At 44.1% G+C, this 23357-nt stretch overlaps 1 protein-coding gene across 1 annotated transcript in view; it reads left to right on the forward strand.

The window, feature by feature from the left end:
* The window catches only part of eps15 (epidermal growth factor receptor pathway substrate 15), a 56887-nt gene that overhangs the window by 11692 nt on the left and 21838 nt on the right, over positions 1-23357 (forward strand). Inside the window, exons 2-13 of the mRNA XM_007899959.2 lie at positions 2664-2705; positions 4672-4761; positions 7318-7365; positions 7520-7615; positions 7924-7989; positions 8448-8573; positions 8888-8947; positions 9805-10005; positions 10715-10869; positions 11340-11490; positions 12427-12512; positions 20624-20696. Of these exons, the coding sequence (XP_007898150.1) occupies positions 2664-2705; positions 4672-4761; positions 7318-7365; positions 7520-7615; positions 7924-7989; positions 8448-8573; positions 8888-8947; positions 9805-10005; positions 10715-10869; positions 11340-11490; positions 12427-12512; positions 20624-20696 (1194 nt within the window). The remainder of the gene's footprint in view (positions 1-2663; positions 2706-4671; positions 4762-7317; positions 7366-7519; positions 7616-7923; positions 7990-8447; positions 8574-8887; positions 8948-9804; positions 10006-10714; positions 10870-11339; positions 11491-12426; positions 12513-20623; positions 20697-23357) is intronic.

A 23357-nucleotide genomic window follows, 5' to 3' on the forward strand; every position in this document is an offset into this window, starting at 1 on the left:
GCATGGATATAAAGGATGTTCTGTGTCTATCAATTGGACTGTTTCCTCTCCAGCACATTTGCAGTGTTGGTCTGGGTTCAGTATGCTATCTGGTGTGAAAGAGAAGAATGCTGTCCTTCCTGTTCTTGTTTGCAATGAAGCAAATCCACATATCCCTCGACTCTGTTGCCTCTTTGAAAGAGCTACCACCTGGTCCCACTTCCCCAGTGCTTACCTTATAGCCCTGCAATTTTTTTCTTTTCAAAAAACTATCCAATTCCCTCTGCGTATTCAGTAAGCATTTGCATTTATTTTGACCCTTCCCTTCCACACTGCTAGGCGGGTCCGCAGCACTCCCAACAACAACACTTATATAGCGCCCTCTACGCAGGATAGCGCCTCAGTGGCGGAGACTGACTCCGAGTCGGGGGGAGGGAGCGGGGGGTGACCGCAAGCATGGTCGAAAAGGAAGGTTTTCAGGCGGGATTTGGAAAAGGGGGCAAGGCGGAGGGATTGAGGGAGAGTATTCCAGAGTTTCGGGGCGTGGTGGCTGAAAGCCCAACCTCCGATGGTGGGGTGGAGGGTGCGAGGGACGAGCAGGAGCCGGTGTCAGTCGAGCAGGTGGTGGATTGGAGAATGAGGAAGCCGGGGAAGGGAGGGAGGGGCCACGGAGTGAAGGGATTTGAACACGAGAGTGAGGATCTTTCAGAATTTTGAATGAGCTGATCTTGTGAATAGTGGAGCTAGGGAGACCGGTGAGGAGGGGGTTGGAGTAATCCAGGTTGGAGGTGACAAACACATGCACGAGGGTTTGGGCTGCATTTGGGGTAAGGTACGGTCGGAGGCGGGCAATGTGGCGGAGGTGGAAGAAGGTGGTCCTGGTCAGGGACCGGATGCTGGGGAGGAAGAACAGCTGGGGTTCGAACTGGACGCCTAGGTTGTGCGCTGGTTCAGTGAATGTGAGGGAGAGTCCAGGGAGGTTGAGGAATTTAGATCTGCAGAGATGAAGACATTGACGTGAGCCAAGAAGTATGGCTTCTGTCTTGTCCATATTCAGTTGCAGGAAGTTTGCACGCTGCCAGACAAGCTGATAGGGAGTTGGTGCTGGAAGCAAAGTAGATTTGTGTGTCATCCGCAAACATGTGGAAGTTTATTCTGTGTCTGCAAGTGACATCGCCCAGAGGGAGCATATAGATAAGGAAGAGAAGAGGCCAAGGATGGAGCCCTGGGGTACCCCGCAGGTGACCGAGCGGGAGGCAAAACCATTTGCCGAGATAAAATGGAGGCGTTTGGTCAAGTAACCACTGCAGGGCACTGCTGATGACAGCACAGCTCAGCCTGGCTCATCGGCAGGACCTGGAAAGGTAGACCAGCCATTGGAAACAGGGAATCATCCCACTCGGTTCTTGTTAACCCTACAAGCCAAAGTCTAATGACTAGGGTGGTCCTAGCTGGACAAGCAGCAGTAAAGCTTGCCAGACAGTAATATCAATGACAAGCTATGTGGTTTTAGCTGGTTAGACTCCAGCAGTTACCGCAACGCACATTTTGAGGTCCCCAAACCTTGGCTCTTGCCAACCTGCACCTAATATTTTCAGGAATTGGGTAAGAGGATGTATCCCTCCACAGAGAGAGAGCACATTCCATTCCAACAATCTGTCTCTGGGATTTCCATGTGTGGGTGGGATGCATGGAATTCTCAGTTAGGTTTGGATATTCTTAAGCAAGTGATGGGTTTCATCATGTGTCAGACACCCAGTTGACTAACCAAAGCCACACATAATAATAATAATAATAATAATAATAATAATAATAATAATAATAATAATCCTTGCATTTGATATAGCGCTTTTCACGTCGGGAGGACGTCCCAAAGCGCTTCACAGAACACACTGTAAAGTGAATTGATTGTATATTTGTGGGCGAACGCGGCAGCCAATTGCGCACAGCAATGTCCCACAAACAGTCGTAGATTGAAAATGACCAATTTAATTATTGTTTTTGGTTTTTTTGGAGGGATTATTATTAGGCTCTGTGTGGAGTAAGGAAACTTGCCCAAGGTTTGGCCCTCTGCCTGGAATTGAACGCAGGTCTCTCACTTGCAAAGCGAGTGCTCTAACCACTGAGCTACAGGACTCCACATCAGGAGGACTTTGAGCTTGTAATCTAGGCTGGCACTCAAATGAGATGTTGGGTGGATCTTGTGTTATCAAAGGTAGCAATTGAGACATTAAACTAAAGTCTGCCTGTTCAGGTGAATGTTATAGATTCCATGGTACAATTAGAAAAGAGAAGGAAGTTTCTCCCAGTATCCTGGCCAGCAATCATGATTTCCCTGTGGGGGGAAGCAATGTTTGTTGATGGAGATAAAATGACAACTTGGGTTTTGATTCCTTATCGATGCTTGATCCTTGCCAGAGATGTCTGTGAAAAATATTATTTTTGACTTCTTTTGCGAAACAAAATAAACAATGAGGCGTTCCGACCATAGAATACCTCTTACTATTGGCCGATAACGTCTCATTCAGCGTCAGGAATGCTAACGTTTGTGCCAGCAAGCAATGTATGTATATATGCTGTTCAACAACAAGCCACTAAGATTTTATGAAAGCTTCCCTCGTTGGTGAATAGTGTGCAGTGTTTTTGAGAACAAATAAAGAATATTTACTTCTCTCTCTTTGCAGCTCTCGAGTGGCAACCCCTTATATGAAAAGTATTACCGACAGGTAAATCAAACTTTATACATTTGTCTTGTCAATGTTTAGCAATAGCCTGTGTCTGTACAACTTTAAACAAATCCAACTGCCTTAAATATTTGTGGGGCTGCTAGAATCTCTGTAGGTCATTGTTCGATCTGTTCCTTAGGTTAAGTCTAACTATGAAAGTTTAGCAGGCACATAGACTTCCTCTCCCTCCCCACTGTAATACAATCACAATCTGGTGAGAGGGATAAACCTGTAACTGAGGTCTGTAACTGTAAACCTGTAACTGATTAACTGATGAACCTAATAATACAGTCTGGCTCAGTGTTGCCTCAAAGTCAGAAGGTTGTGGGTTCAAGCCCCACGTAATGAGTTAGAATCATGTAGTTTAAGCTGATGCTCCAATGCAGCAGCGCTGGATGGTTGGGTGTTGCTTTGTCAGAGATGCCGTCCTTCGGATGAGACATTAAACCGAGGTTCCATCTGCCTGATCAGGTGGCCATTAAAGATCCCATGGTGTTAATCGAAAGAGAAGGAAGTTTCTCCTGGTTTTCCCCCAAATAAAATCAGTCACTCTCTCTCCATGGCTGTTTGTGGGACACTGCTGTGTGCAAACAGCTGCATTTTGCCCACAGTGTATCCTGTGAAGCAGTTTGAGATGTGATAAGGGCCTATATTAAATGCAGGGATTATTATAATCTATACAGAGACTCTTTGGGCAGACATAACAATGGGGATGTCAACCATGAGATCTTTGAGTTGAAGGTAGATATGGGCTCCACGTCTTGATGTGCAAATGAGACATGTGGATGCTTGACTGATGTCCTATTGATTGCCTTGTTTTAGCTGATCTTTAGTTGAATACACCAGATGTTGTAATTTGTTATTTTTCTTACCAGCTGTAAACACACTCTCACTCTCTGTTCCTCTTCTACCCTCTCTCAGCTACAGGCAGAGATTTTATTTTCTGCCACTTTTTGCCATTCTGACTTATTATTGTCAAAGCAGATTTTAACAGCATTTCTTGACATGTTCTTGTCAAGTAAATGGGGTTGTGTCAGGGAAGGGTGGGGGGGGGGGGGGTGGAGTGTGGGAGGAGAAGGAGAGACGGGGAGGAGAAGGGGGAGGAGATAGGGGGAATCGAGGGACTGACTCACCTCAGCTTCTATGATTGTCTATCAATATTGTACAAACTGGTGAATGAGACTTAATTAAATTTATAGCAGTGACTTGTGACCCCAGAAAGTTGGATGTTGAACAGTCTCCTTGTCAGACACGGGGATAAGTTGAAACAATGAGCATCGTTGGAGCTTCTTTTGTGTGGCTTCAGGCTCAGCCGCAAAAATAATCACCCAAATCTCGCCTGTCCTACAAGTGCCTAAATGTTTAGCACCGGCACAAAAGGTGAATTTAATAATCACCATAAGGCGAGTGTTGAAAATCACACCAGCTCTGTTGCTCTCTGCTGAATTTCCAGTGCTTTCTTTCTCTCTCTCGCTTTCCACAAAAAGTTGAATACCTTGTTTCTTCTCCTATCGCCTCCCCCACCCCTCTGCCCTCCCTGTTCACTCAGCTAACTCAGGATTGCTGTGCGTCTCCCACCCTCTCTACATCACCATTGGTGGTAGTGCTTTCACATTCCACACTGATAACTCTGGAGTTCTTGTCTCTGCAACAACTACATCTCAAGTTCCCTATCTGTCTTGAAGTCCTACTTTCTGTCCCCTGCTGGATGGGTGACTACAATGACTATATCATTGTGAAGACTTCCAATCAGTTCTCCTTCTTCAGGCTGCGATATAAATGCAACTTGTTTCTTATTATTTAAATCCTGGTCAGTCACTTCAGTAACTCTCCACCTGGACAAGGGGTGTGAGGTGTGTGTGTGTGAGGTGTGTGTGTGAAGCAGATCTGAATCAAACAGAAATATCTTTGAAGTGGTTAGTAATAGGTGCTTGAGAAAGTTTTGCCTCTTTATGGTTTGTTGCAGATCGATCCCAGCAATGGGGGAAGAGTCGGAGCTGCTGAAGCTGCTTTGTTTTTAAAAAAGTCCGGCCTGTCAGACCTGGTCCTGGGAAAGGTACTGGTTTAACTAACGGTGCACGTGTGTGCGTCCAAGTGTGTGTGTGCATGGATGTGTGTGTATGTATGTGCGTGTGTGTGCTTATATTCTGTCCCTGTATTTGTCATAGCTCTTTTTAAAGAGCCGGCACCTACACGATGGGCCAAATGGCCTCCTTCTGTGCTGTATAATTTTATGGTTGTCTGTCTCAGTACCAGCATTGATGCTTGAATTTCTTAACCAATTTATTATATCCAGTTGCCACAAGTCAATTATTCGGTAGTTTTTCCAATAGATATAGTTTGGCAGGTAGGAGCGCTCCGAGATGCTGCCCTGTGTTAAAGGCGCTATATAAATTCAGGTTGTTGTGGTAGTAAATGGATAGTTTTACAGATTCTTTCTCAAAAGTGGAAACCATATTTCAATCCACGTGCCTTCCCATCTCTGGGAATCAATTGCTTATTAGAGATTAATAGTTTCAAACAGATTAGAAAGTCACAAGTTTGATACCCAATCTTTGTTGAATTAGCTCATCTCAATGGGCTGAACCTGGAGAACAGCAAAGTGCATCCTTTTCTCTGCCTCCCCCCCACTTCAATGCAAAGAATTTTCACAAATAAAAAAAGGCAGATTTACAATACATTTTCCTCTATCATTGATTCTGCGGTGAAAATCTGAAAATCAGCATTCATAGAAATATTTGCACAAACACAAGCCATCTCCTGACTATGGAGTTTACAATGTATACAGAAGGCTAATGATTCATGAAAAAACAGCAATGAAGAAGTGAAATTTTAAATATTTTTTGCATTGGTGAGCGCGATTAGGACTACCTCAATTACCCCCAAACGTCCCTCTTGGGGAACGAGGGTTGTCTCGCTACCCAAAATCCCTCCTACCCCAAACTCTCTAAGCCCCAAATTGTCAAAGGACAATGTGAGCTGAACCCTGTCTTCATAACCCCCCTGAGCAGGTCAGGTGACAGGATGGCCTCTCTGGCTGGGCAAGCCCAACTTGAGCCTAGTGACCAGGGGCTCAAGTAATTCCAGTGTCTCCCGTTCTCTGTGGGAGGGCAGATCTCTGTGTGGGGGTGGTGGTGGGGGGGTAGATCTGTGTGTGTGTGGGGAGGTGGGGCAGATATCTGTAGGGGTGGGGGGGCAGAATTCAGTGTGTTTGCAGATCTCACTCCTCAGGTGGGAAATGCTGCAATACCGACCCCAACCAGCAGAGGGCGGCCAACAGCTGTAACCAGGAGCTCAATCCTCTCATATCCAGTTGTGGGTGAGGTTTGGTTCCTGGTAACAACACAAGACCATCTCAACAGGAGATGAACTCCAGCTTAGCTTCAGCTCCAGGAGTAACTGATGTGAACAGAAGTGACACATGGTTTGAGTTCCTCTCCTCTCATGTTTGTGGCCGGCTCTCCAGCCTGGGTGCAATCTGATGTTCACCTTTGCCTTCAGTACTTATCTAATAAACTTTATCTGTTGCACAATAACTCACATGGCCCCTTGTGATGTTGCAACATCATCTCAAACTACTTGTACCTCTGTAGCTTTTTTATGAAGGCAAATACAGTGGCTAATCTGCATCTGGAATTTCCCATAAACAGCAATGAGATGAGTGACTGAATGACCAACGGACCAAGTTTTTTCGGATGAGGGAAGAAAATTGTCCAGGACTCTTGGGGAAGGGTGAGGGGCAGCTCCTGTAGTATCAGCATCTTTACCATTACCATGTGGAGTCCTGTAGCTCAGGGGTTAGAGCAAGCGAGACACCTGGGTTTAATTCCAGGCAGAGGGCGAAACCTTGGGCAAGTTTCCTTACTCCACACAGAGCCTAATAATAATCCCTCCAAAACAAAACAATAATAAATTGGTCATTTTCAAGCCACGACTGTTTGTGGGACACTGCTGTGCGCAATTGGCTGCCGCATTTCGCCCACAACTAATACATTCAATTCACTTTACAGTCTATTCTGTGAAGCGCTTTGAGACGTTGAGAAGACATGAAAAGTGCTAATCAAATGCAAGGATTATTTATTATTAACCAGAATCACCAGACACACAAAAAAGGGACATTGGTTTATCTCATCCTTTACCCCAACAGCCCAAATCCCCCCCAAAAAGAACGTCTTAATTTCAATGCTGCATAGTCGAAGTGTCGTCTTTGAGATAAGACTTTAAAGCGACATCCCATCAGATGGACATTAAAGATTCACATCATTGTATGAAAAGAGAAAGGAGTTTTCCCTTGTCTGACCAACAGTTCCCCAGAGGAAAAAAATGCTCTTATTCACTTCATAACTGTTTGTGGGATATTGCTATGTGTAAGTTGCCTGTTGTGCCCGCTGTGAAACATTTTGAGACTTAATAAGTAAGGCCCTATATCAAATGCAAGAATTATTAACAGCTTTTTTGTGGTTCAAATCCAATTTTAGCTTTGTTTTATTTTAGAACCTTTAAAGTAATATTGTTTTAGCAAATGCTGAGGTCTAGGTGGTAGATTAGAATAACTAGGCAGCAGGAAAAGTGAAAAGCATGTTTTTTAATGTGCAAAATGCTTTTATTTCAGGTATGGGATTTAGCTGATTCAGAAGAAAAGGGCTTTTTAAACAAACAGGTATTTCACCTTTAATTGTTGTAAAGCAAACTTGCAACCTCAATTTCCTTATTGTGCAGAGCCACAACGCACAGTGACTTTAGAAATCTTCTCGATTGTCGACCAGCTGGCCCGAACACACAGCCAAATTATTTTAATTCCTTGTTCTCTTTAGGAATTTTTCATTGCATTAAGGCTTGTGAGCTGTGCTCAAAATGGACTTGACGTCTCGCTCAGCAGTTTGAATCTCCCAGTCCCGGCACCAGCATTTGTAAGTGAATTGATCTTCTTTTTCTATTTGCAGGTTCAAATGACAGCGGGGAGAGGGGCAGAGAGGTGGGGGGGAGAAAGGGGAAGAGGGGGAGAAAGGGAGAAGGGAGGGGGCGAGGTGGTGGGGAAAAGGGGGAGGGGAGGAGGGAGGGAGAAGAGGGAGGGAGTGGGGGGAGAGGGAGAGATGGTTTCAGTTTGGTCCCAGAGCCAACCAATAGATGTCTCCCATTTCCCTTCTGGCCTCATGGCCTCCGAGTTTTATGGCGATTCACTGCAGCTATTAATCCGATTTGTCAATTGTCTTCCCAGAATGATACAAACAGCCCTTTACCCGTTGGTGGAGCAGCAGCTATTGACGTTCCTTGGGCCGTGAAGGTAAATTCTGTCTTTTTAATTTGGACTTTATTTCTTAATCTTCAGGAGTTTACCAATCTAATAAAAAAGTTATTTTGTTTAATTAAAAGATTGGTTAAGTAATGTTTATAAGGGACAATATCTTCAGGTTGGTCAATGGATTGAACCTGGAGAATATACTGTTTGTTTATTGATTGATATTAAACTGTTATATTCCAACATTTTGTGTTCTTTCCTTATTTTATTCTTGAAAAAACTTGTGCTCCAGTTTTTTTTAAGAGAAGGTTTGTCTCTTGCCTTGCAGTTAAATTGTTTTTCTTTTGTCTTCATTCAGAAAAACAACTGTGCTTTTTTGGGGGGAAAACATACAAACAAAAAATTTCCAATAAGTTTTAATATCTAGAGGTGTTTACATTTTAAATGGGACAACTTGAAATCTCTAACTTGTATTGTCTATGTTGATTTTGCACTGATTACAGTTGGAAGAAAAGATGAAGTACGATATCATTTTTGACAGCCTTAATCCTGTGAATGGTTTTCTCTCTGGAGACAAAGTGAAACCTGTGCTTCTCAACTCTAAGCTGCCCGTGGATGTTCTGGGAAGGGTAAGTCCAATACTGGACCAATATACATGTGAAAGGGAGTTCCCAATCAGTAGACCACAGAGTTAGGGTGAGCAGCCTGTCCTTGCTCAGAATGAGGCAGGGGAATGTGATTGGAAATTAAGGTGCTCTGCAGTGAGTTTCACTGCATTCTCTTTCCTCTTCTCTATATTTTTTCTGCTTCTACTTTAAAAATATTTGAAGTTTGAAATTCATGTGCAATAATATTTGAAATGGAAAAGTTAGAAAGAGAGCTTAAGATCCACAAAGGATAATAACATGGAAAGGATTAATTTTTTTTTCACTTTAACCTGCAGGTCTGGGATCTCAGCGACTCAGATCACGATGGTTTATTGGATAGAGATGAATTTGCTGTTGTAAGTTATATCCTGCACATCTTTTGTCTTAATATGATTTTATTCACATTCTGTGTAACGTGCGGTAAACACACTGGTAATCTCTCAAAATTAAAAAAATTAATAATTTGTTCACTCAATCCACGACTGTTTGTGGGGCAGTGCTGTGCGCAATCGGCTGCCGCGTTTCGCCCCAAAATACACAGTTTACAAGTTTTAAAACCTGACAGAAAATTCAGTCTCGAAAGAGTAACATGCAAGTCTGGTGGTGGCTGTCAGCGGCTGTAGGCTGGTGGTGGCTGGTGGAGGTTATTGGCTGGTGGTGGCTGTTGGCGGCTGGTGGCTATGCGTGCGAATGCTTGGTGCAGCTTTGACAAGTATGAATATGTAGTTGATGAATTAAGAACATTGATGTTAGTTATTAGATTAAACCTTTTGACAATTTCTAGTTCAGTAACTGATGCAAAGTACTCATGAGAACCAAACCAACACCTTGTATTACTTGGGCAATAAATCATCAAGAGATAAAATGGCGCTGCATCAGTAGTTGTCATCTCTGAAGCGACAACAGAAATCTTAACAACTCATCCAACTGCAATGTTGGACTCATTTGATAGGACAAGTGAACCTCGTAATTAGACATATAGAACAAGTATTGTAATGTTTAGTCTATCAGGATGTGTGTTTATGAAGCTCAAGGCTGTGGTGTTTGTAATGTATCCCTGTTACACATTATTTGTGCAGATTGATATTGTCTGAATATTGTCTTGTGGATTGATAGTACCGTTGAATTTCAGTTCACTCAGATGCATTTGTCAAAGCACTTTGCTTCATTCTGGATATCTGTGAATTGCTAGTTTTGTTTTGTTCTCTCCCAGGCTATGTTCTTGGTTTACCGTGCTCTTGAGAAGGAACCTGTGCCATTGTCCTTAGCACCTGCCTTAGTGCCACCTTCAAAGAGGAAAAAAGTCAACGTCCCCCCTCCCGTGCCGTGCCGTCCATCGTCACCTTCTGCCAAGGAAAGCCGCCAGAACTTGCCTCACGTGCCAATTCTACCAGCTAAAATGCCTGTAGTCCAGGTACTGCATTAATGATGCTCTTTCCTTTGTAATGCTATCTTTCTTTTGCTGCTTTAAGTATAATCTTGTTAGTACAAGTCTGCCAGAGATTGCCGAGTCTCATTGACGAGTGTTGCCTGAACCAATTTCGAGCTGTTGTCAAGATTAGTTTGTATCTCAGGAGCTGCTCAACCCATTCCGAGATTCACATCCGTTCTGACTGACTGCTCTTAATATCTTAATATCTCTTAACCTGGGAGGTGTTGTATCCACTTGTACTTGAGCTTTAAATTGTTATAAATCCCGGCATGACTTATGTTGAATAACCACAATTATTTTCAGACCCAATGGTGGGTACAATGATTTCTTCTGGTCCTATTCAATCCTACGTTTCTCTTTAAGGCTCTATATCAAATGTAAGCATTATTATTATTTTAACTGGAAAATAATACAAAATTTTTTGTGAATGCAGTACACACATTTTTCTTATATATGCGATATATATATATCAATTGCCTATAACTCGACAGTAAATCCTGTGAACTGCTTTGAGACATTTTGACAATGTGATGAAGCGTTATATTAAATGCAAGAATTTTTATGCCGTTCCAGATGGTAGGTTGATGATGGTATTAAGCAGGTCACCATTGCATGTTGTGTAAAATGCCACATCTTGTGAATTGAGAAAAGGTTGGTGCTAGCTTTGGTAATGGCTTGTGTTGTTTTCCAGTCTGTTAAATGGGTTGTATCACCAGCAGACAAAACTAAATATGATGAAATCTTCATGAAAACTGACAAAGACCAGGATGGCTATGTCTCTGGGTTGGAGGTGAAAGACATCTTCCTCACCACGGGTTTGCCGTCAAACACACTGGCTCACATCTGGTGAGATTTCAACACCTTCACTCCTTTGGCCCAAATGCCACCTGAATTTCAACAACAGCAAATGACATTTACACAGCGTCTTTCACATTGAGAGAACGTCCCAAGGCACTGGACAGTCAGGGATTTGGACCCGAGCCGGGTGTTGGGATCAGGAGGGGTGGAGGGCAGGGAGGGTGAAGGTAGGAGGGTGACCAAAGGTGCAGTTGAAGAGGAAGGACTTGAGACGGGCCTTGAAGGAGACAAGGGAGCGAGTGAGGCGAAGGGACAAACAAGTTAAATTAAAGCAAACAAATTAAAGTTTTAATAATTGCAAACTCTGTGATTTTTGAAGTGATCTGAGTAAGTTAATTTAAAAAATCACCTCAGAATTTAAGTTACCAACTAATTGTACACACTGAAGTTTGAAATGGCTTTTTCCCAGCAAAATAGTTGCAGCTGTTGAACTCTCTTAACTTTTGTCGTCTTGGCAGGGCTTTGTGTGATACAAATGACTGCGGGAAGCTTACAAAGGAGCAGTTTGCATTAGCACTACATTTAATAAACCAGAAGTTAACAAAAGGCATTGATCCACCTCAGGTCCTCACAGCAGAGATGATGCCTCCATCAGACAGTACCCAAAAGGTAACCGTCCCAGGTGGCTAAGTACTTCATTCACTTCACTCTCTTTCTCACAGCTCTAGCTCTGAACACGTGTGTGCGCGTGCGGGCCACGTGTGTGTGTGCGTGTGCACGGGCCAAGTGTGCGTGCCACGTGTGCGTGCCATGTGTGTTTGCACGTGCCACCTGCGTGTATGTGTGCATGCACTCATTCTCTATTATGTTTCATTTTATTGAGCACTTACTGAAAGTTAGCACCAAGCTGTTGTGAGTCTCTAGCCACACATGGGACCCCAGCATAGAGATTTACGCTGGCAAATCACATCCTGCATCAATAATGACCTGCTGTGGGCTGATATTAACTGAAAACTGTAGTTTTTCCAAAGTGTTTGACTAATTCTTGTCCAATCTTTGTTTCTTTCCTTTTCTTCCATCTTTCGACTTGCTTGTGCTTCCAGCAGGCCCTGTCCTGTGCCTTTCTCACTCAGCTTTCCTTGCTGCACTGTTTTGATGCCCATTAGGTGTGAATAACACTGGAAGCTTAAAGTAACACTCGTTTAGCTATCACAAGGTTAGCTACTTACTGTTTAATTCTCCTCGACTTGTAAGTATGGGTACTGAAAGTTCCTAGATTTCATTTTTATTTTTCACATAGTTGGTTGGGTTTTTGATTCAGTAAAAATGGTTGTTCTTCTTTTGTGATATTAACTTCTGCAAATATTAAAACACATTAACTTGATGAAGGGTGGAGGGAGGAGGGTGTGGGAGAGTGTGGCTAACCTGTTGTGTATGTGAGACATTCTCCAAGTCTTTCTGTTCTCCCAACATCTCTAAGGCTACATTTAAGGAGCAGCTCCGTATAGGAAGACGTTTAGGCTGCAGTCGAGAGTAAAACCTTGAGCTGGGAAGCAGACGGCGTCTGTCCATGTCACAGCTTTTTGATACTTTTTTTTTCCACAGAATGGCGCAACCTTGAACAGTCTAACAGACTTTTCAGCCATCAAAGAACTCGATTGTATAAACAATGAGATTGCTGAGCTCCACAGGTAAGCAAAGTGCTTGTCTCCAGTTTGTTTGGAATGCAGTGTGCAAAATACCTCCCGAATCGGTGAATCTATCAATCCTGTATCCGTTGAATAAAGTTGTCTGGTTTAAAATGGGATAAGATAATGCTGGTGGATCTGACTGTAGCAAAATGCTCCCAGGATTCAAATCCTGTCAGTTCTCCTGATTGTCTACAAGAGAGCAGCGCAGGCTACAGGTCTGTAGTGACTTCTCCGCTTTCTATGTTAAAACAAACTAATTTCCAATTTTGCCCAGGTTTCCCTCTCTCTCTCTCTCTCTCTCTCAGGAGTTGGCCTGAGATCAGCGTGTTAGTGCCTATGCTCTGTCACATTGCATCAATGCAGTAAAACCCCACATTTCTAGACCAGTGTAGTTTGAGACTGCTGGAGGGTAATAATAATGATCCTTGCATTTGATATAGGGAAACACCTACTTACACACTTCATTTATATCAAGTTGTAGGTTTAAGGAAAAATATCATTGATGATGGCACTCCATCCTTCAGCTCCAACTGAAACATCAGTGTGTAGATGTGACTAAATATTTTATTTATTCATATATTTATTTTATTTAAACTTCTGTATACCTGAAACACACAAGTTTAAATAAAACTTTAAATATAACTGATAAATTATCTGGCAAAAAGAAATCTAGGATTAGAGATGTTCCTGCGACATGAAAGTAATTCAGTAGTTGGCCGATCAGGATGTTCACAGTTTCCTTTCCTCATGGTAACCTCAACAAAGTCTTTTTTAAATAAAAAAAATTACCATTAATTTGTTTTGCAATAAAGTTTTATTTTTAAAAGAACAAAGAATAATACATAATAATTGAGATATCTCAACGACCTGCTAAGGCGCTGTATCAAATGCAAGGATTATTATATATTATCACATTTATTTTGCAACAATATTTTATTTTTAAAAGAACAAATGATGTAATATGTAATCGTGCAGCATTTTACTGGAGTAACTTTCATCACCCACTTGGGGAATGAACCTTCACCTCCGCCAGTGTTGGTGCTATGGATGCTGGAAACCCTGGGATTACTGTGGCTTTCGCTAGTGCTGTCACAGCTGTGGATCTCGCAGTTCACTGATCTGTTGCGACTGCTTCATGTTCTCCCTGTAGCGACAGCAGCAACAGAGGGGAGGGTCGTTGTCACTTTGTCACTTTCACTGGAAGTCCAAGGGGTCATCTTATGTCAATGTATTTAACAAGGCTAGGTTGGTGTGTTGACTTGGAGTCCATTGAAAGTGCTGCCAGAGAATTTGTCACACAGCCCAAGCTCTGAGCTCCTGCTGAGCTCCTTCTGGCATGTACATGTCCTCGAATGTTAGAGAAAGGCCCAGAGCAAATGCAGGACGAGATTTTTTGTAAGCCGATTGCTTGACTCTGAAGGGCTGCGGGTGCCTGATAACTGATCTGCTGGTATCAGATCAGGGTTAGGTTAGGGCTGAAAGAAAGCACGAGATCTCTGGTATTGCTTCACTGCTTTTTGTTTCTGTTGCTCTGTTAAAGCCTAGTTAAGACGAATGTGCACAACCTTGAAATATGTTAAGGTCACATTGGTTCTACTTTGTTTTATTTCACTTTTGCTCACTGCATTCCCTCAAGATATTTTTGGCTTCCATCCAGTTTGTGACTTGATTCATGGTGGCTCTGAACCAACAAATTTTAATTATGCTCAAAGTTTATTCTCAATCCGAAGATGAATTGGTGTGTCAGCCTGGTCTAAATGGAGCTCAAACCTACAAATTTCTGATTAGAAGCGAGAGTGCTGTAAACAGACATTTTAACAACAGAAACAACTTGCATTTATACAGCACCTTTCACATCGGAACGACATCCCAAGGCACTGGACAGTGAAGGGTTTGCACCTGAGCTGGGGGTTGGAGTCGAGGGGAATGGGGGTTGGAGGAGGACCAAAGGCACAGACAAAGAGGATAGTCTTGAGATGGGTCCTGAAGGAGATGAGGGAGGGGGTGAGGCAGAGGGCCTCTGGGATGGTTTTTAAGGAGTGACTATTTCAACTAGTCTGTTACAAAATGATTTCAAAGATATTTAAGTTAATAAGGGAGCAAAGTTAAAGTAACCGGAAACGCTATCAGTGAGTAGAATGACCAGCTCCAACTCCAGGTACGTTCCCAACCGCTTGTCCTGCAATATGCTGAGTATGATTCAATGAGTCAATTGATTTTGAAGCTTTTAATTTGTTTGTGTTTTATACACTAGATGCTAAATAAAACAGACTCTGCAAAACCATTGTATCCATTGTCTGATAAATGGATCCAATTTTAGGCTAATGCAAGTAGTCATTTCTTTGCCTATAATAGCTTTTGGCCATAGCACTCGAGAATGTAGTTCACATTGTTTTAATGAATATATTTGGGTGCTGTGGGATTAGCTTGTTCAAACAGCTGTATTATCAGGCTCTTTAGTCATGGAGCAAATAGTGATAAGCACTTGATTTGAATGCTGTGCTGCTTCTACAAAATAAAGATGGAATAAAGGTCATCACTGAGGGCTAGAGACACATACGCTCAGTTTATGCAACAAGTGTTGAGTAATAAATACTAATCCTTGCATTATCGGTCTTGTCTCAACCTCCCTCTGTGACCGTAGCGTATCTTTGGGGACTTGGACAGAGAAATAATAAATGAAAGTGCCTGGTGAGGTAGGAGTGCAGCTGTATTCCCATCAGAGAGTAGGGCTCTGGAACGCTACCCTCCGTGAGGGGACGCTATATAAATGCAAATTGTTGTTGTAGTAGGGGTTCGCCTACAGAATAGTCACAACGCTGTGCAGCACTTTGCGGTGAAAGGTGCACTATCAAAAAAGATAGGATTATTATTATCCATTTGTTCCCTACATTGCACGTCTCCTGCAAAAGAGTTTGAGTGAATCTGGAAGGTGCTGACTCAGATGGCTGTCACTGCAGACTATTGATTAGAACAGTGAGATAGAGGGGAAGAGATCATTATTTAGGAAGTCAGGGTATTAAAGGATCTGGGAGGAAAGGCAGTTCCTATGCTGTTGATCTGGTTTCTTTTAAAGTTCAGTGACTTCCCTTTACATTGCTGACAATGTAATTCTCAAACTACCGTCCCATCTCAAACTTCCCTTTCCTCTCCAAGGTCCTGGAATGAGTTGTTGCTTCTCAGCTTCGCTCCTTCCTCTTCCGCCACTCCCTTCACGAACCCCTCCAATCAGGTTTCCGTGCCGCCCACAGGACAGAAACAGCCCTGGTCAAGGTGACAAAGACATTCTGTCCATCTGTGACCAGGGCTCCCTCTGCCTCCTCGTCCTCCTTGACCTCTCTGCTGCTTTCGACACCATTGACCCACTCTATCCTCATCCACCGCCTCTCCTCTCACCTCAACCTTCGCGGCGCTGTCCTTGACTGGTTCAGATCGTACCTCTCACACCGCCTGCACTTCCGCAAACGGCTTCTTCTCTCCTCTAGCCCCCGGACTGTCTTGTGCGGTGTTACTCAGGGCTGTGTCCTTGGTCCCCTCCTCAATATCTACATTCTCCCCCTTGGTGACATCATCCGCAGTCATCGGGTCAATTTCCATATGTATGCGGATGACACCCAACTCTCTCTCTCTCTCTCTGCCTCCACCTTTGACTCCAGGACCACTGCTGTACTGATAGAATGTCTGTTAGACATCAAGTCCTGGATGAGAGCTAACTTTCTACAATTGAACGTCAACAAGACCGAGGCTCTCCTGATTGGCTCCCGTCAGCTTCTTCTCACCTCAGGCACTGACAGTATCACCATCCATGGTTTGCACACTCCACTTTGCTAAGCCAGTCCAGAATCTTGGGGTCTTGTTTGATCATAAACTATCTTTTCTACCCCATATCTGTGCCATGACCTGCTCTGCCTTCCCCCACCTCCGCAACATCGCTCGGCTCCACCACTGTCTCACACCGCAGGCCCCCGAGACCCTTATACATGCTTTCATTACATCCAGGCTTGACTATGCAAACTCCCTGCTTGTTGGCCCCCATCTCCTCCCTCCACAGGCTGCAGATCATCCAGAACTCTGCAATCTGTGTCCTCTCCCGCACCAGGCTCTGTGACCCCATCACCCCCATCCTCGCCTGATTCCATTGGCTTCCCATCACACAGAGGATATAGTTCAAGATTCTGGTCCTCACCTTCAAATCCCTCCATGGTCTTGTTCCCCTCTACCTCTGTGACCTCCCAACCCTACCATCGTGCTCGCTCCCTCTGAGCAGCAGGCTCCGGTCTGCTTCACGTCCCCCACCTCACTTGCCCCACCATTGGCAGGCGGGCATCTGCTACTCTGCCCCCACCCTCTGGAACTCCATCCCGCAGTCCCTCCATCTCGCCTCCTCCCTCGCCATCTTCAAAATCCATCTCAAAACCCTCCTCTTCGACTGTGCCTTCGATCTCCCTGCTTCCCACCCTCCACCCTCCCCAATCCCAACTTGGGTCTGTATCATTGTCTGTCGAGCGCCTTGGGATGTCCTCCCGATGTGAAAGGCGCTATACAAATGTAATTTTGTTGTTGTTAAGTTGCAAAGTGGAGTCCTGTAGCTCAGTGGTTAGAGCGCTCGTCTTGCAAGCTTGACACCTGGGTTCAATTCCAGGCAGAGGGTGAAACTTTGGGCAAGTTTCCTTACTTCACACAGAGCCTAATAATAATCCCTTCAAAAAACAAAACAATAATAAATTGGTAATTTTCAATCCACGACTGTTTGTGGGACATTGCTGTGCGCAATTGGCTGCCGCGTTCGCCCACAAATATACAGTCAATTCTCTTTACAGTGTGTTCTGTGAAGCGCTTTGAGACGTCAAAAAGATGTGAAAGTATTTTATAAAGTATCAAATAGTATATGTTCTGTGTTATTGCAAAGTGCTGATTTTTATTTTTTTTAATCAATAAGGTACTATATAAATGCAAATTGTTGTTGTTGTTAATGGTAACTTTTAAATTCTTTAACTGGGTAACTCTTTTTTAAAACAAGGTGCTGTTTAAAACAATGTGACAAAGACATCCTTTGTGAAATTATGGCTGAAGTTTGGTTGTTTTAATGATGCCGGGATGGGTTAAATTAGTAAACTGAGATCTTTGATACATGATCAATATTTCACTGAGTCATATTTGACAAATCGATAAACAAATTGTCCTCTGAAGACAGGGGATAAAATCAATTTGAGAGTTAATCTAGAATTGTGACTGGTTCCTTTATCAGGTGTGTGTGTTGAGGGGAGAGTGTCAGTGGATCAATAACTACCCAAAGCAATGAGTCTTTGTGTTGCCCTCAAGCACTCTGAGACGCTACCCCGCACGGACAGCGTTATACAGGTGCAAGTTACCCCGCACGGACAGCGTTATACAGGTGCAAGTTACCCCGCACGGACAGCGTTATACAGGTGCAAGTTGTTGTTGTCCTGTACATTTAGTGACTGTGTTATGGTCTGTTTCAGGAGGGGGTTGAGATCTGCTTTAAACACCTGTGCTTTGGAGGAGGGGATTGAGAGTTTCACTTCCTGTCTGAAAATAAGAAGGGGTTTAGTGGGCGGTTGTTTTTGATGTGCAGCCTCCTTCAGCTGATCTTATTGTGTGTGTATTTTATATATCTCATTGCCTGGAATATATATTATACAATATACACAAACACACATACATGTATATAAATTCACATCTTAATAACAAAAAAAGCTGAGCCTTTGATATAGCGCTTTATCACGTTGTCGAGATATCCCAAAGCGCTTCACATCTTTACCTTGAAAGCCACACATCCTGTGGGACCATCAGAGAGAACACCCCCACACCCCCCAAAGACGAATCACGAGTAAGTGAATTGAATGACTAAACCCAGTGCTGAGGCTCCAGGGCCGGTGTTTCCATGTGACTTACTGTTTCCTGATGTCTGAACAGATTGTGTAGAGGTGAAGCCCGAGATCTCCACACACAGGACCAGGAGGAATGAAGGGTTAGATTGGGAGACCCTCTGGTGGGTGGTGGGGGGACAGGAGGGCTGTGTTGGGGGCTGTGCTGCTGGTGATGTGTTGGACTCGGGTCCGGGATGTGCTGCAGAGATGATGCGAGTTGTCAGAGACTGTTTAAAGTCTCCGCGGCATCGCTCGCCATCCACTACCCGGTGAGCTCTGTGTGTGTGGGGGGGGATTGTAGGGGGGATTGTGGGGGGGGGGGGGGATTGTGGGGGGGGGGGGGGGGGGGGGGGGGTGTGGGGGGGGGGGGGGGGGGGGGGGGTGTGGGGGGGGTGTGGGGGGGGGGGGGGGGGGGGGAGATTGTAGGGGGGGGGATTGTGGGGGGGGATTGTAGGGAGGGGTGTGGGGGGATTGTGGGGGGGGATTGTAGGGGAGGGGTGTGGGGGGGATTGTGGGGGGGTGTGGGGGGGATTGTAGGGGAGGGGTGTGGGGGGAGATTGTGGGGGGGGAGGTTGCAGAGGGGTGTGGGGGGGGGGAGACAGAGAAGAGAATAAGATGAGAAAGATACCTGGCCAGTTGCTAAAATTGTCAGATTTGCTCTTTTAAAAAAGAATGAAATGAAGGTTGTATTTGTAGCTGAAATCAATGTCTCTGTCACATGGAGATAATGTGACAAATCCTGGTTTGTTTGTAAAGCTCCACATCCAAGCCGTGACCCACTCTGCCTTCCCTCACCTCCGTAACATCGCACGACTCCATCACTCCCTCACCCCTCAGGCTTCTGAAACTCTTGTTGAAGCCTTCATCACCTCCAGGCTCGACTATGCAAACGCCCTGCGCGTCGGCCTTCCCAACTCCTCCCTCCGCAGCTGCAGATAATCCAGAACTCTGCAGCCCGTGTCCTCTCCCCCACCAAACTCCGTGACCCCATCTCCCCCACTCTCGCCCAACTCCATTGGCTCCCTATCCTTCAGAGGATCCAGTTTAAGATCCTGGTCCTCACATACAAAGCCCTCCATGGCCTCACTCCACCTTACCTCTGCAACCTCCTAACCCCCTACCAACCCGCCCGTTCCCTCTGCTCAGCTGGCTCTGGCTGCTCCACGTCCCCCGACCCACCCGCCCCACCATTGACGGGAGAGTCTTCAGCCACTCTGCCCCCAACCTCTGGAACTCCATCCCCCAGTCACTCCGCCTCGCCCCCTCCTTAGCCTCCTTCAAGTCCCGCCTCAAAACCCTCCTCTTCGACCATGCCATCGGCCACTTCTGTTCCCCTTCCCTCCCTTCTCCCCCCGACCCCAGCTTGTGTCTGAAATGCTGTCACTGTCCAGTGCCTTGGGATGTCCTCTCACCATGAAAGGCGTTATACAAATGTAGTCTTGCAGTTGTTGATGGAGGAGTAAAATATCAGTGGCCAAAAGTGGTAAACTACCAAATATTCTCTAAATGTTCTACAATGAATGGGGTGTTGAAGGTTAATGTAAAGTCGCTGATTTCTATTGTGTGCGTACATTAGAAACCCAGGTTAAGTATAAAGCAATTGTATTATTGGGAGCTGAAGGTATTTACGTGGAAATAAGATGAATGGGTTTATTGTAGGAAAGTACTATTTGTGTGACAATTCAGGTGCTTATCGAAAGCAAGTAATTTTGTGCTGAATGGCGGCTTAACATTGCCTGTTTAAGGGTGAAGGTAACGCTGCATTTAATGGTGAGATGATCTTTATAGCTCCTCCTTCTCCCCCCAAACTCTGGTTTCTATTAGCTGAGGCTCTATAGCAACCATGACATCCTGGTGAGAAATTGTCTCATTGATTTTGTGTGTCTCTCTCTTTCACTGTGTGTGTGTGTCTATATATATATATATATATATATATGTGCGTGTGTCTCTCTCACTCTGTATGTGAGTGTGAGTCTCTCTCTATTTCATCGAATCCCATTCCTGAGATTAGAGCATTTCATTCGTCCCCGAATCGTGTTTTCCATTGATAGTTACAGAGAACGCAGTTCTGAGGCTGTGGAGGTCTAAGCCAGGCTGTCTGGTACCACATCGCTGTGTGAAGATGCATTTGAAGGGCGAATCGGGATTTGGGGGCTGGCTGGCTGTCCCCACTGTGTCCCAAGTCCTTAAATACACCTGCCTTGTCTGCTGGTCTTTCAGAGAAAAAAGCGGAGTGGAGCAAGAGATCAAGGAAAAAGAGGAGAGCATCACACAGAGAAGCAGTGAGGTGCAGGTAAGCAATCATTGATCTATTTTTACATTTTAGTCTTGTTCATCTGCAAAGTCATGTTGTCCTTCAGGTCTTTGTTCCCCTCCCCCACTTCCACCCCCTCCCCCCTTCTCAGATGCCAGGGTAGTTTTGTTTAACCCTCGAATGACCATCAGGTGGGAGATATAGATGGGAACCTGCCTACCCTGGCCGGCTCAGTGTGTGAGCACCCTGACAGCATCGCACAGCTATAGCGTTTAATATTGCCATGTGGCTTTATTTGCTTTTTTAAAAACAATCGAGACCTATTGATATGCAGATGTGATATTTGTCTTATCCCGACCTTGTGTTGAGCGGTGGATTGACCTCTTCCCTGCTCCCAGAATCCTGGCACATCAACAGCAGTGACGGTTGTTGATGGATCAGTGAAGCATACCCATGGAAGATGTCAAAACGTTGTTCATTGCCATTTGCCCCTGGTTACCATAGCGGACTTGGCTGGGCATGGTTTCCTGATGGATATTGTGGTGTTCAATCCTCCGGCTCTATTTTCTTTGTGTGCTTTTGTTTTTTCTGATTTAGCCATTTTGTTTCAATAAATGACAGCACCCGGCTATTTATCCACCTCCATCACAGATGTGCTGGGCATGTTACCGTGGTGGGGAAAATCCTTCTCCTTTTCCATTTCGTGTCAGCAAGATTACAATGTTTCAGCAGCGCGACAGATTGCTGTTGCCACACATCACGGCAACGTGACAGCAGATAAAATGCGTAGCCGTGCTCTTATTTATTTAGCTGTGCAATTCAGCATAATATTCTCTCTGTAGAAGCATTTGGGGAGCAGGTTGCAAACTGATTTCCTTTCTCGTAACTTTGTAATCTTTTGAGAGATTTATCCTATTTTGAAACTTGTGACAAATATAAAGTTGTATTAATTAAAGCCCTTTTTAATTAAAGAGTGTATGATGGGTTCCGTACCACTCCTTCACTTCTCCCCCATAACTTACATAATGTACATTATCTGACATTTTGGCCAATTCCCAACTATTGCTCCTGGGACATTTTGCTGATATTAATTATTGATTTTGGTTTAAGTGTGTTTTGTACAATGCTGTTTTTTTTAAAATAACAAAAAAAAACTTTATTGTTATCGAGTGGAAGTTGCTAGACAGAAAATCGCTTTAAAGGGCCTCTCACAAATAGCTGTATAAGTACCTATCCAATTCCCTTTTGAAAGCTAATATCAAATGTTTTCACCACCCTTTCAGGCAGTGAATTCTAGACGTAACAACTCTGGGTAAAAAAACGTTCTGGTTGTTTTGCCAATTATTTTAAATCTGTGTCCTCTGGTTACCGCCCCCCCAACCACAGCTGCTGCTTGCACCATTATTCTAGAACAACTTAACTGTAACTGAATCGGAATTTGCCTCTTATCTGTTATGTGGCTTGAGTGTCACTGTGATCAATATTCAACTCTGAACCACCTCCACTATCCATACTTCCAATTAATATGAAAGTTATCTGATAACACTGATAACATTACAGAGATGGGCAGTATTGAACTGGCCTCTGCCTCCCCCACCAAACCCCTCGCCCCCCCCACATGGGATGGTATCAACACTCGGCCAAGAATAGTACCGCGTTGTGGAAAACTCCACATAGTGATCAATAGCTCGGAAGCCGGAATGTTTTGGTCTCCATGTGGGGCTGAGAGTGAAAGAGGAAGAAAATGAATACAGTTTGGCTTTTAATGTTCTCGACATGTGAGGCTGTCACCTGTGCAACGGTTTATTTCAGATGATCTTCAACCATTGATTTACTGTAAGGTGTAGTGACTGCGTATTTTGTAGCGGAATTTGGCAGCCAATTTATTACCTATCTACCTATCTTGTGGAGTCCTGTAGCTCAGTGGTTAGAGCACTCGTCTTGCAAGCTAGACACCTGGGTTCAATTCCAGGCAGGGGGAAACCTTGGGCAAGTTTCCTTACTCCACACAGAGCCTAATAATAATCCCTCCAAAACCAAAAACAATAATAAATTGGTCATTTTCAGTCCACGACTGATTGTGGGACATTGCTGTGCGCAATTGGCTGCTGCGTTTTACCCACAAATATACAGTCAATTCACTTTACAGCATATTCTGTGAAGAGCTTTAAGATGTCTAGAAGACGTGAAAAGCACTATATCAAATGCAAGGATTATTATTATTACCCCCCCCACCATATGCACATGCACATATGCCCTACACTAACCTATTTATAGACCTGCTCACAAGGGAACATTGGAACACCTTCGCACTGCCAATCCCCTTCCATAGAAATTATATAACCACAGACCTGCGCAGTGAAGAAGAGATGTGGAGAAAGCAGCTGAATGGTGGGAGAGTTTTTGTTTCTTTGCAGTATTTTCCGACTGAAACTGCAAAATTGTCAGCAAGCTATTTCTTTTTTTGCCTTTTAGCTTTAAGCACATTAATCACATCCAGAATCTGAAATAAAATGAAATGAACATCATTGCCTAACGTTTACAGGGACAATAAAGATAATTACATGATTAAAGACTCAAGACATTATGCTCCCAATTTAATAGAAAAAGCATCTATCAGTTAATTGCAAACCAAAGACCTGGGCTGTAATCAACATTTCATTGAATCTCTTGTTAAATATCTTTTGACAGTTCAACGAA

This window comes from Callorhinchus milii, unplaced genomic scaffold (assembly GCF_018977255.1).
Source record: "Callorhinchus milii isolate IMCB2004 unplaced genomic scaffold, IMCB_Cmil_1.0 Scaffold5, whole genome shotgun sequence".
Taxonomy (NCBI): Eukaryota; Metazoa; Chordata; class Chondrichthyes; order Chimaeriformes; family Callorhinchidae; genus Callorhinchus; species Callorhinchus milii.